Below are 13,345 nucleotides of genomic sequence, written 5' to 3'. Positions count from 1 at the left end.
ATTTTATAGTCCATCAGCAATTTACACAAAATACAATATACCATTTTCAGTTTAATGTGTTGATCATTAAAACTTAACATCTCCATAATTAGTATTCTATCCAAGAATCTTCAATCTATGTATAGAGTCAGATCATCAAAATGTTCACTCGTATAATAGATGAATTTACCAGTCTCTGGTATTCAATCAAAATATAATGCACCACTTCCAATAATATTTGAAACAAAGGAAATTTTCTACTGAATTAAATCTCCAAGAGCATAAAAATAAATCTAGAATATGACTATCAGTTAATTTAAAACAAGAATGAATACCTCACTCTCTAAGCAGCATATTTGAAACAAAAAGCACAAAATGAAACAGGTGAAGTTACCACTTTCATGTCTGAACTAAAATTTAAACTGACTACTTATTGTAAATGTAGCATAACATAAAATGCCTTTCAACTGCATTTCTTACCGTATGTGATGTATTTTCAAAGTAGAGCCTTTGTAACTCATTGCAACAGAGCCAAACATCATTTCCCCAAGCATGTTGACATCAGAAACAGGACGAGAATACTGCAAATAAGAGCATCCCCAGGCAAGATTGTACATTATTCATGGACATTAACAAATGCAACACAGACCTCTAGTAATAATACTTTGACAGCTCATTCACTCAGATGGAGCCTAAACAGGGTATGAAGATAAGTGTTGTATATCTTTGACATTCAATTTAACCAAATCAGAAATGTTTATTTAATGAGTAATTACTCAAAGAAAATTAGAACCTTTAAATACTAAAATTTAAAGAGAGAAATTTGGACCATTTACTTTTAAATCTTTAAGAATAGAAAAGAAAATGCTGTTCTTTTTCTTTCACCACAAAGCAACATTGTAAGTAAATATTTGAGGCATGGACAATTTTTAAAGTAGACTTCCTAGGGTGTTAGTTGCATTAATTGGGCATCCCCTGTTACACTAAGCACTGTGGCCTTCGGGCCTGATGAGTATCATGTCAACAAAGTAAGTGACTATTTGTCAAGAATTCAAGGACATTGATTCACGATTATTGTTGCCTCAGCACTGATATCTGTGGCTCTCCATAGGTTACAGGTTGCAATCTTGAAAAATGCATCCACCCAGCCCCCTCATCCCAAATGTTTTTATATTAGTCATCCAATTCTCTCATGCAATGATACTGCCTCCAACGCCATTATTTTAAGTAGCCTAGCATCTAATAACTCAAACATCTTTTGAAAATTCTAATACAGGCAGAAACCCTTTATCTGAAATCCGAAGTTCCAAAATCCTCAGATTTACTCATTAAGTTTTTATCTCATTAAAAAGGTTGTTTGGTGTGCAAACAGTTAACTCAACTCCATTTGATGCATGTCACTCAGATGTGATGTGGGTGGGTGTGGCCCAGTACCAGCAGGCCTCAATTCTGTCTCAGGGCCCGTAGTACTCAGTGAGTCTGCTGTTCAGCAAGATTTTTAAATTTCACCATCATTTATTCAGAAATTTAAAAAATTTGGAATTCCGAAAACCAGCTGAAGGATTGTGTACCTGTATTAAAGTCTAATGATTCCGGTTTTGAAAAGGATAATAAATTTGGCAAGGCTGATTTCTCTTTTCCCACACTGCCTCTGCTTGAATAATATGACCATTTCTAAATGCTGCGTTATTAATCCTTTATAACAGACACGTTTTCCAAACAATGGATGTTAAGCTAACTGGACTACCTGTTCTTTGTCAAGTTCCCTTTTTAAATAAGAACAATGCTACATTGGCATTTTCCAACCCTCTTGGATGTTTCCAGAATCTCAGGAATCTTTGCTCTGCAGCCACTTTTAATATCCTACAATGAATTCTAATCAGGTACAGGGGACTTATTGGTCTATAGCCCTATTATTTTCCCTAGCATGACTTCTCCAGTAACAGATTTTGTATGTAAACTCTACTCCAGTAAGTCGTACCACGTTAATCACCATCTGACAATACAATTTCCAGTTCTGAATTTCTACTCTATCTTATAATCTGTCTACAATAGCAACACTTGCCATGGAGATTCATCAACATACCTGATATCTAGGCAGTTGCTCTTTAATAGCAAAGGAAGAGGAGAGATTTTGGGTGCAGGTACTACTGCTAACTGTGTGGTGGCACTTCCCTTGCAACGTGGACAGACCATCTGAACTTTTCTAGAAAACAGAGCAAAAATAGCATTTCAATTTCAGGAACTTTCAAGCATGTCATGTTGGTTTGTAATCCACAATTGCCAAATGTACCGAAGCTTGCATCATAATCTTTTGGTTCAGAGGGAAACTACATCGATGAAATTAAACATAATTTGTAGGTTATGTATACACTTACTGCACTGCTGTTGAACTTTGCGAACTCAATTACAACTACATATTTCATGTTAATATAAAACATATTAAATATTAAAATCCAAAATTTGAAGTTTCAAAAACATTTCTATTGGTGGGCACATTGTTTTCTTCAAACCATTTCAGTTCTCATTTAAAATGTGGTACTTATCATTTGGTCTTCATCCTGGCCATGTCCTCTCTTCCTTTCAACATCATAGTTCCCCACCTCCCCATTTAAACACATCACAATTTTAAAAAGGCTTTTTTTAAACTCATGAATAGGAAGTTAATGCCATTGGCTAGCCAAACATTTAACGCCCATGCCTAATTGCCTTGGTGGTGGTGGTGGGGAGCTACCTTCTGTCTCACTGCAGAACTAAAATCCCTCAAACTTACAATTTATTCCAGCAATCGCTGCTGCGCCTCCCAAAGATCTTGACAGAGTGCGATCACAAGAAATAAACCTTTGCTTGAGTATTTGTTCAACTAATGGTTTATAGAGGTTTACCATAACAGAACAAAATAAATTTAACTAAACCAAGTATCCCAGTGTGCTGCTAAGTTTATACACAACAAAAGTTCAGCAGGTCTGGCAGCAGCTGTGGAGAGAAATCAGACTTAACGTTTCAGGTCCGGTGACCCTTCATCAGAAGGCGTGGTTTTACGTTTACCCTGCTTCAAGTTTTTGTAGAATCCCTAGTGTACAAGCAGACTATTCAGCCCATCGAGTCTACACTGACCCTCTAAAGAACATCCCACACAGACCCCCCCCCCTTACACACAAAAGTGTGTCTGCTCAGAAACAAACCCTGAGACAGAAAGGGAGGGAGAGCGAGGAAAAAGGAAACTTCAGAAAACTCTGGCTGCAGAGAGACATTGAATCAATTTACCAAATAATCAATTATCCGAACAAAATAGTGCCCACCCATCTCATTTGGATAATCAAGGTTCCTCTGTACACAGTCATCCAAAGCTGGAATTGAATCCAGGTCCCTGGCACTGTGAAGCAGCAGTGCTAATCACTGAGCCACTGTTCCGCCCTATTCAAAGAAACAGAAGAAGAATTCCTGAATGTGGACAAGAGAAATACATATTGTAGACAGGTAAATATGGAGAATCTCCCATTCACTTTAATAATGAAGGACCACATTTTTTGAGAAGGTCACTAAAAAGGTAGATTTGGGGTTTTTTTAAATGCATGATGTTTATATCATGTCTTCTGAAAGACCATGATCCTTTCCAAAATACAGCAAACTGGCATCTATGGCTTCAAAAGTGTGCCAACTGTTCCAATATTTGATCAAAAGGTTTATGTAATCAATGTAAAAACACACTAAACAATAGAAATGTAATGTAGAGTGGGTATGCGTGTACATAGTTACATTTAATGTACAGCACAAATCACAAAATGTAATGCAACCTTGCCTTTAGCAAACTAAAAAAAGACTTACCAGACAGCCTTCTCACTCCCATGCTCAACTGACTACTGAACATCACAGAGGTTGTGATAATAGTAAACTTCTGGTATTTAAGGTACATAAGTTTTGCTAGTTTAATTGAAAGTGCTGGTACATAAGGTGCCAGTCAAAACAAAAGTTTATTGTACATCAGAATCAATACATGGCATTCTTACTGCACAGGTACAAACAAAAATCTAGAAAGGTAACTGAATGTCATTGTGTGTGTCATGGATTTGGAACTCAATGGAAGTAAGATATGTTTCATTCGTACAGAACTTCGGCTCTTTAAAGAGCCATTTAACACTACTATATTCAATTTCGGACATCATATCTTGAAAGCGACATTAGTTTTAAATTAAGTATAGCACAGGTGTAAGAGAATGCTGCCATGGCTTAAAGGGCCAAATTAGAACAAGTTACATTCCCTTGAGATTGTGCCTCTGACTTATTAAAATGATAAATGTACATAAATTGTTTGGGGTGGGTGGGTGGAGTCAGACATTAACATTTGTTAATTTATGATAGTTTGAAAACATTCCTGCTAAAATGCTCATTTTTCTTCAATTAGTCAAATATTTATATTCAGAAACCGAACACTCCAGTATTCGTAGAAATTCGCTTTCTTTTCAGGTGACTATACTGGCCCATCCAAGCATGCTTTAAATTTAATTTTGACTTCAACATGTGACATAATTGCTGTATAGTTTCCAGTGACAAGAAAAATACTGATTCCTAACATAGATAAAAAGACTACAATGGACATAACTATTAGATCTTACATGCTCTCAAACCTGCTTAATTGCAACTACTTGAGCCATTTTCACAAGGAAATAATGGGTATCTCCTGAAGTGGAAAGCAAGACAAATCAAGGCCATTTGCTGCACAGCAACATATTTGCCCAAATGTGCTTTAAAAATACATTTTTCCTTCTTCATTCAAGTTATGGAGAACTTGGTTTTCTTTTAAAATCTATCCTTTTCCAAGTCAAAACCCAAACAAGTCACTTTTTTGGACTTATGAGCTAATGCAAAGAAACAGCACAGTTTGTGTGACTAGCTTATGATTACACAACACTAGGTTATAGTCCAACAGGTTTGATTGAAAGCACTAGCTTTCGGAGTACTTACTGCTCCTTTACCAGGTGGTTATGCCACCCACCTGCTGAAGGAGCAGCGCTCCAAAAGCTAGTGCTTCCAATTAAACCTGTTGGACTATAACCTGGTGTTGTGATTTTTTTTAAAAACTTTGTACACCCCAGTCCAACACCAGCACCTCCAAATCATAGTTTATGATTCAATTTCTTCAGTGTTTAAAACATCCACTTGCTCACACGGAAAGCCATGATACTTGGCTGATTAAATTCAACTTCCACAGATCAATTTTAGGACTGGAAATCAAGTATATTCACCAAATACACTAAACAGAGTTTGAAATGGAACTCTTAAATTATGTAAAGTAAGCGTTTTCATCTTGTGTTAAATCTGTTGCTTATATAGTTGACAAATTGTTCAGCACCATAACTAAATTTAAAAAACTTGAAAGAAATCAACATGCTGATTCCCTGTTTACTATAGCGTAATGTTAATAACACTTGCACCATCCTGTATTGAAGGAATATAACATTAAGTTAATACCTACATGCCCATGCAAATTCACATATCTCATGGATTCATGGAGAAACCTGCTCGGAGAAGGTCAGTTTTAAGAATGAAAATAAAAGGAGTGTTATCTAGACTCAAAACGATAGCTTCCTCTCCTTCCTTGGATGCAGTCTGACCCAATGATCTCCAGCAATTGTGGTTTTCAAATTAAAATTAAAAAAAAAGGAGCACGCAAGGATCAGCAGCCTTTTAAGTGTAAAGAATGCATCTTTTCATTCCCTACATGGCTAGACTGTGGACTGCAAACTAGAAAGAGTTACTCCTTTAAACTAAGAAAACTATAGAAAATGATGTTTGCATTTTAAGAGTTACTCTGGAACATTATTATATCTACAATTTTGCCATACTCAAACAGTGAAGGCTAATCAACTAGATGCAGTTTCAGGGTAGTTTTGCCCAGTCTTTTTATTACATTTCCCAACAGGATCAGTCATGGGTTCAGGAGGGCTCAGCATAGTAACCACCACTTTACTGGTTCCTGAGCACATTACTATAGTCTGTTATGTGGTTAATAAACAGAAGCATCTAAGTCTTCTCCTTTCGCTGTGTGGAGAAGTAACATTTTCTCCTGGTAGCTTACTCATCATTTCCCCATAAAAGCGAATGAAACACAATCTTCATGTCAATAGCTAAGAATCTGAAGGGGTCGAAAGAAAACAATTCAGTAATGTGTCAGAACTGCACTTGGCAATTTCCCCCCTTCCCCATCCATAACGTTCGCCTTGCCTTTTTTTGCTGGCTTAGCATTTCAGCCATAAATTAGCAATTTGTTTCAATCTTGCCAATAGTTAAAACAGTTGTATTATAATATAAATATTTAATTTCTTATCAACAAGAAACTAGTACTCATTCTTGAAGTCTGAACTGGACACAAATTAAACCACGAATTATCCAATTTAATCTAATTTTCACATTTCCAATGACTCCTAGTAGAGCTCAATTTCCAATGCACCCACCTCCACTAAACTCATGATATTAATGTCAAATCAGCGTGCAAGGGTTACAATCATGTTCCCTGACAATTGTTTCTCCAGTTTACTCTATAAAAAAAAACTCTTCCTAATTTTGAATATAACTTCACTAAACCTAGCCTTAAATGTCTCTGCTTTCAACAATCCCAGTTTCCATAGCTTTGTCACATAATCAAGATGGGACAACATTTTGTGGAAGGGAAATCATGTTTAGCAAACTCACTGGAGTAATTTCCATGAAGTATAGGCTGTGGATAAAGGTAAATTAGCAGACGTTCTGTACTTGTTTGCCCAGAAGACATTTGAAATAAAGGTTGCTGTGGAAAATAAGAGCTCCTGTTGTATGGATAAAGTGCTGACATCAATGGAAGATTGGATAGCTGATTTAAACCTACTGTTTCCTACGTGTCATTTTCTGATTGGAAGATTTATTCTAAATTCTGCTTTCTTATATTGTGTTTTAGCTGTAATGTTTAAATAAATTGTGTTTTACATAAAGCCGAGTGGTTTGACCAGTTGCATCGCACCTTGAACACCCACCTTACATCTACCTTTAAAATAAAAGTTAGGGTCATAGTGACATACAGCATGGAAACAAACCTTTCGGTCCAACTCATCCATGCTGACCAGATATCCTAAATTAATCCAGTCCCATTTGCCAGCACTTGGCCCGGATTCCTCTAAACCCTTCCTATTCATGTATGTATCTAAATACCTTTTAAAAAAAAGTGTTGTAATTGTACCAGCCTCCACCATTTCCTCTGGCAGCTTATTCCATACAAGCACCACCCTTTGCATGAAAAGGGTGCCACCTTGGTCCCTTTTAAAATCTTTCCCCACTCACCCTAAACCTTTGCCCTCTAGCTTTGGACTCACCCAAACCCAGGGAAAAGACTTGTCTATTTATCCTATCCATGCCCCTCATGACTTTATAAACCTCTAAGTCACCCCTCAGCCTCCAATACTCCAGGGAAAACAGCTCTAACCTATTCAGCCTCTCCTCACAACTTAAACCCTCCAACCCTCTTTTCTGAACCCTTTCAAGTTTCACAACGCCCTTCCTTTAGGAGGGAGACCAGAATTATACACAATATTCCAAAAGTGGCCTAATCAATGTCCTGTACAGCCACAACATGACCCCCTAACTCCTACACTCAATTTTCTGACCAATAAAAGGAATGCATACTAAACACCTCCTTACTATCCTATCTACTTGAGACTCCACTTTCAAGTAACTATGAACTTACACTCCAAGGTCGATTTGTTCAGCAACACTCCCTTGGACCTTAGCATTTAGTATATAAAAGAATCAAAAAAAGTGAGTCGCTGGAAAAACACAGGTCTGAAGAGAAGGAGAATCAATGTTTTAGGTATAAGCCCTTCATTAAGAACGTGTACAAGTCCTGCACTGATTTGCCTTTCCAAAATGCAGCTAAGCTACTTTAAAATATTTCAAGGGAGTCTGGCCAGGTCCATAACAATTGTTTCTAAAATATTGTAGAGTAAGAGAAAACTTAATTGAAACAAAGATCCTGAGGGGTCTTGACAAGATGGTTGTGGGAAAATGTAGAACTCGGATAACTATTTAAAGTAAAAGATGTTGGCCATTTGAGACAGAGGGCTGAGTGTCTCTGGAACACGTTCTCAGAAGTTTTGGAAGCTAATCTTTGAACCTCCATGGCAGAGATAGATTAATTCTTAATAAGAGGGAGAAAAGCCCATAATCTGTATATATTTGTTACTCGTTTGTAACTGACACCACTTATGTGCTGCTATTCCAGGAAAACTACATCTTTCCCAAGACACTTTTCCTAAAACACAAGTGTCCAGAGATCTGGACACAAATTCCTAAAGTTTACCTCTTTTTTTGCTTTCAAGGGACTTGGATGTCACTAGCAAGGCCAGCATTTGTTGGCTATTCTTAAATACTCAGAACTCAGCAGCATGCTGGCCATTTTCAGAACACAGTTAAGAATCAACTAATTTGCTGGAGTCATAGGTGAGCCAAACCAGGTAAGGAAGGCTGTGGTTTTAAAGACGTGGTTCCAACAGTGATCGCGTCTTTTGTTTACAGTGATTAAACAGGCACTGTCTCCAAATGACTGACCTTCCTCTCCCTATACTTTCCCTGGAGTTCTACACAGTGGTGTGCCCTAAACCCCCATTTCCCTACATAATCTCTCTAACATTGCGTTGTACAGGGCAAAGATGGAACCTGTCAAAACGTTGCAGCAAAACGTTGTGTGGGGGGCTGCGACTGCGGCTGCGTGTGTGCATGTGCTATTTGGAGACTTACCCCACAAAGGCAACTGCAACTGTCTTGTTGTTGGTGCCCAGTCCAGCTGCCCCGAAGAGGGGGTGGTGTTGGACAGGATTGGGGCAGGAGGTGTGTGGGATCAGGGGCAGGAGCAGCGCCTCGTGGCGCTGCCTTGTCTCCTGAACGGGGAGCGGACTTAAAAAAACTCCAAGGCCCAGAGGAAAGGCATTGAATCGATTAACTGAATAATTGATTATCCGAACAAAATAGTGCCCGCCCATCTCGTTCAGATAATCGAGGTTCCTCTGTGTATAATTCTATGATTCTAATCAGTGAGCACCTTGAGGGATTGGACTGCATTACCAAGCATGGGAATTTGTACTAATCTCAGATATTGGGTTTCCTTTATAGTTTTATTTTGTTTTTGTCCAATGCCTTGTTCAGTTGCAGTAACAGTTCCCTACTTATATATTGCCTATTCCTTTTGCAATAAATGTCAAATTTCCATTTGCTTTCTTTATTATCTACTGTACCTACTATTATTCTTGTATACTGCTTCGATATCTGCAGAATCATGAATGGTATTGAACTTTGCTCAATTATAAAATAGCATGTGAAAATAATAATATAAATACATAATATAACCACAGAGAATTATCAAGACTTAATGAAGAAGTAGTCATGGCTGACAAATGTATTAGAATTCTTTGAGGTTACAATTTGAATTTGCAATGGGATAAGAGTTCCTTCAATAAAGTTCTGTGATTCTATCATTAGCTGCATGTTAGTAATGGGTGAATGATATGGTCAGACATCTATAAGCAGCTTCTGTTTAAGTACAATCATTAAGGTAAAGAAATATACCTGTATGATTTTCTTTCCTGCCATCGAAGCACTTGTATCTATCACAAAGACCACATTCTTTGGAACTGGAGGCAGATCCTTAGGTGCAAAGTAATGAACAAAAAACCCATTTTGAATCTGTAAAAAAAATAAAATTATAAAATCTCAGCACTTGACATGATTAATAGCAAACATAAGTAATTTTTTGTATCATCTGTATTTGTAACACAAGTAACCCTGTGTTGGTGACAATGGGTTGAAAAATAGCTACTGACCTATGGATTTACAATCATTACAATGGTTCTCCTTCATTGGGATCTGGACAGGGAGGCAGGGTTGGGGGGGCGGGGCCTCATGCACTATATGCTGCTGCAGGCTCCTGAACGAGGAGCAGACTTTAAAAACTCTGAACCCTAAAAGAAAGGCATTTAAATCGATTAACCGAATAATCGATTAATAGAACAAAATAATGCCCACCCATCACATTTGGATAATCGAGATTCCCCTGGATTATAATTTTACCAAGTTTACTAAGAATGAAAAAGGAGGGAGATTATCCATGGTATTAAATGGATATGCTACAAGTTATGCACTCAGGCTATAGGGTGAGGACCAACACCTCACTGTACAAGAAAGGGTTTTTGATGCAAATGTTTTAATCCCATTAACACAAGATTAAAAATTGAAGCAGGCCATTTCAGATATGGTCAATAATTTAATTTTAAAATCTTGAAATTAGGTTAAAACAAATGTCAAAGATTTTTTGGCAGTTATAACTAACAATTAGAATAATCAGTGAAAACTACTCTTTTATACCAGTGGAACTTCATCACAGTTTCAAAAGTAAATTATCCCTATTTCTTCTCAAAGTACTGCAGATGCTGAAAATCTGAAGGTAAAGAAGTGGACAAACTCAGCAATCTGTGGAGAGAAAAACAAATTTAAATGTTGACTCAAATGTCTTCTTTAGAACAGAAGCAAAGCACTATTTCATTCAAGGGTTGAAGAATTCAAGCTTTAAACTTATAGCTGAAAATTGAATGCCACAATGCACAATTTATTTGCATCAAATGTTTGCTGGAAGGTTATCAACCTGAATTATCTATTTCTCTGCAAATGACTTGAATATTTTCCAGTATTGCCTGTAATTTCTTATCCAATTTCTAGCATCTAAAGTACTTTGAAGTGTTGAGTACTTCATTTTGTGTACTGTTTCAATGCTGCTAATTATTGATGGATTTCTGCCAGCAATTAGTCAGGAGGATAATTGCTTGCCTTATGGAATAATTTTGATGGGTGACAAATTACTAAAACAAGAGAGTCTTTTTCTGCTTGTACTAAATGCAAAATAGACTTGGTGTTTTAAAAAAAGCTGGGACAATATGCAATCCCCTTATAATTGTAGTTGCTTTCATTAGTAAGCACTTTGGCACCACAAAAACAGCACAGACCTAAAAAGATTAACAACATGCCAAGTGTACAATTCCCTGGGCATTTCCTACCCAAAAATATTTTTATTGTCAAAAGAAATGCTCAATTTTCATAAAAGCTGAGAAATTTTCAAAATTACAGCAATTACCTGAACTGAGGCACCTTCAACTTTACGCACCGCTTTAGAATCAAACAGAACATGTCTGCCTCTCCTTTCACAATCCTGGTATACAATCAGTCGAATTTGGTTCGCTTCAAACTCCACAGGTGTCCAGCTGTAAAAAAGTACAAAGAGGAAGATTTAAATGTAGCTTTCTATGCATCTACATCAGTTAAGCTAGGGGGAGGGAAGTGATGAGACAAGTTTGAAATTACCCATAGAAAATTTTGATGTGCAATTGTATGGCACAAACTATAAAGATGACCAATTAATGACAAGTAATTGCCAAGCTGTGTTGAAATTTTATATCAGGCAGGTTGGTCAAGACAAAGCCTGGATAAGTGAACCAGAGAATGGATCTCATTTAAAACAAAAACAATTGATGGAGAAACTTAAGTCTGATGGTATTTGGAGACATGGCGCATGGTACAAGACAGAATGGGGACTGAGGGACTGATTGGTGGAGGCAGAGATCAAACTGAAGATGAAAAAAGTTAGATAAAAAGGGGCTGGTTGATTCTAAGCCAGGAAAGGAAAACAGCTGATCATGGGAACAATAAGAAGGTGAAAATGGGTGGCTGTATTGAAAGCAGGCCATGATAGGTTATGAGAGTGGATAGGCTGGCAACTGATATCTACTACAAACTCACCTGACTCCCAGTTACTGGACTATATCCTCTCTCACACTGGTTCCTGCAAGGAATCCATCCCATTCTCCCAGTTTGTCTTCATTATATCTGTCCTAATGATGCCATCTTCCACTGGGGTCAGGCACACAAGTGTCCACTTTATCCTCAACTAAGGAACCCCCACCATAATTGATAAGGCACTTAGCTGTATCTGAGCTATTTCCTGTACTTCTATCTGAACCTTTCTCTTCCCTCCCACAACACTGATAGGGTCCCCTTCATCCCCAATTGCCACCCCAGCATCCACATTCAAAAAGATCATATTGTCATTTCTACCACCTCCAGCAGGATGTCACCAGATGCATTCCCCTCCACGTCTTCACTGGCACTTCACAGGGACTGTTCCAACTGGGACACCATGATGCAATCCACCTCCAATACCAACAATACAATGGGGTTCCCCAGGGATCACTGCTGGGATTGCAATTATTTACAATATGTATGAATGACTTGAAAGACAGAATCAAGTACACTAACCAAAATTTACAGACAACAAAAAGATGGAAAATCAATTTGCAAGGGGGATTATAAACAGTGGAGAGAAATATTGATAGGAAAAATAAAAATGGACAAAAGTTGGCAAATGGAGAACAATTTTGGGAAAATGCGAGATTTGTTCACGTGAGGGGAGAACAAAAGGAGCAGATTAATTAAACAGAAAACAACTACAGAAAGCTGCAAACCAAAGACAGTGGTATTTATGCATGAAACAACACTAGCTCACAGACATATCAGGCAGTCAGGAAAGCTATTAGAATTTTGGCTCTTACTTCAAGCAGATTGGAGTATAAGAATAGGAGGTTTTCCTGCAACTGTACAAGATGCTGTTGAGACCAAATCTAGAGTTCAGAGGAAGGGTTCCCAGTCCCGAAACCTTAACTCGGATTTTTCTTCCTAGATGCTGTCAGATCTGCTGAGTTTTTCCAGCAACTTCTGCTTTTGTTTCTGGAGTAGAGTGTAGGTTGGTCCCCTTAAGAAAATATTTCACTGGAAACAGTTTGCAGAAGGGTCAGCAGGATGACACCTGGTTTGGAGGGATTGTCAAATGAGTAAAGACTAAACAGATTGAGACACTGCCTCTCACGCTTCTAAATTTCAATGAGTAATCTCGGACCAGAAGGCACAATCTCAAATGAAAAGTGTGCCAATTTAAGACTGCAATGAAAAGGAATTTCTTCTGAGGGTTAAGTATGTTTGAAACTCCTTGCCAGACAGAGCTCCGGGGACAGAACCTGTGCATATATTTAAGATTGGGAGAGGCGGAGAGACAAAATCAGGGGAAGTGATGACTTGGTGGCATTAAATCACTATTTTTTGGATTAGTGTTGCTGGGAGAGCACAACAGTTCAGGCAGCATCCGAGGAGCAGCAAAAATCGAGGTTTCGGGCAAAAGCCCTTCATCAGGAATAAAGGCAGAGAGCCTGAAGTGTGGAGAGATAAGCTAGAGGAGGCTGGGGGCGGGGGTGGGGAGAAAGTAGCATGGAGTACAATAGGTGAGTGGGGGAGGGGATGAAGG

At 38.0% G+C, this 13,345-nt stretch overlaps 1 protein-coding gene across 2 annotated transcripts in view; it reads right to left on the bottom strand.

The window, feature by feature from the left end:
• Positions 1 to 13,345, bottom strand: part of LOC122539310 (folliculin-interacting protein 2-like) — a 117,518-nt gene that overhangs the window by 61,243 nt on the left and 42,930 nt on the right. For both annotated transcript variants that reach the window (XM_043674008.1, XM_043674009.1), the window contains exons 2-4: positions 11,129 to 11,255; positions 2,066 to 2,185; positions 460 to 560 (exon numbers count right to left, since the gene is read on the bottom strand). In XM_043674008.1, coding sequence (XP_043529943.1) covers positions 460 to 560; positions 2,066 to 2,185; positions 11,129 to 11,255 — 348 coding nt within the window. The remainder of the gene's footprint in view (positions 1 to 459; positions 561 to 2,065; positions 2,186 to 11,128; positions 11,256 to 13,345) is intronic.

The sequence above is a fragment of the Chiloscyllium plagiosum genome, chromosome 32 (genome assembly GCF_004010195.1).
Source record: "Chiloscyllium plagiosum isolate BGI_BamShark_2017 chromosome 32, ASM401019v2, whole genome shotgun sequence".
Taxonomy (NCBI): domain Eukaryota; kingdom Metazoa; phylum Chordata; class Chondrichthyes; order Orectolobiformes; family Hemiscylliidae; genus Chiloscyllium; species Chiloscyllium plagiosum.
Note: the sequence above shows the minus strand (reverse complement) of the source record. Positions and strands in the feature narration are given on the sequence as shown.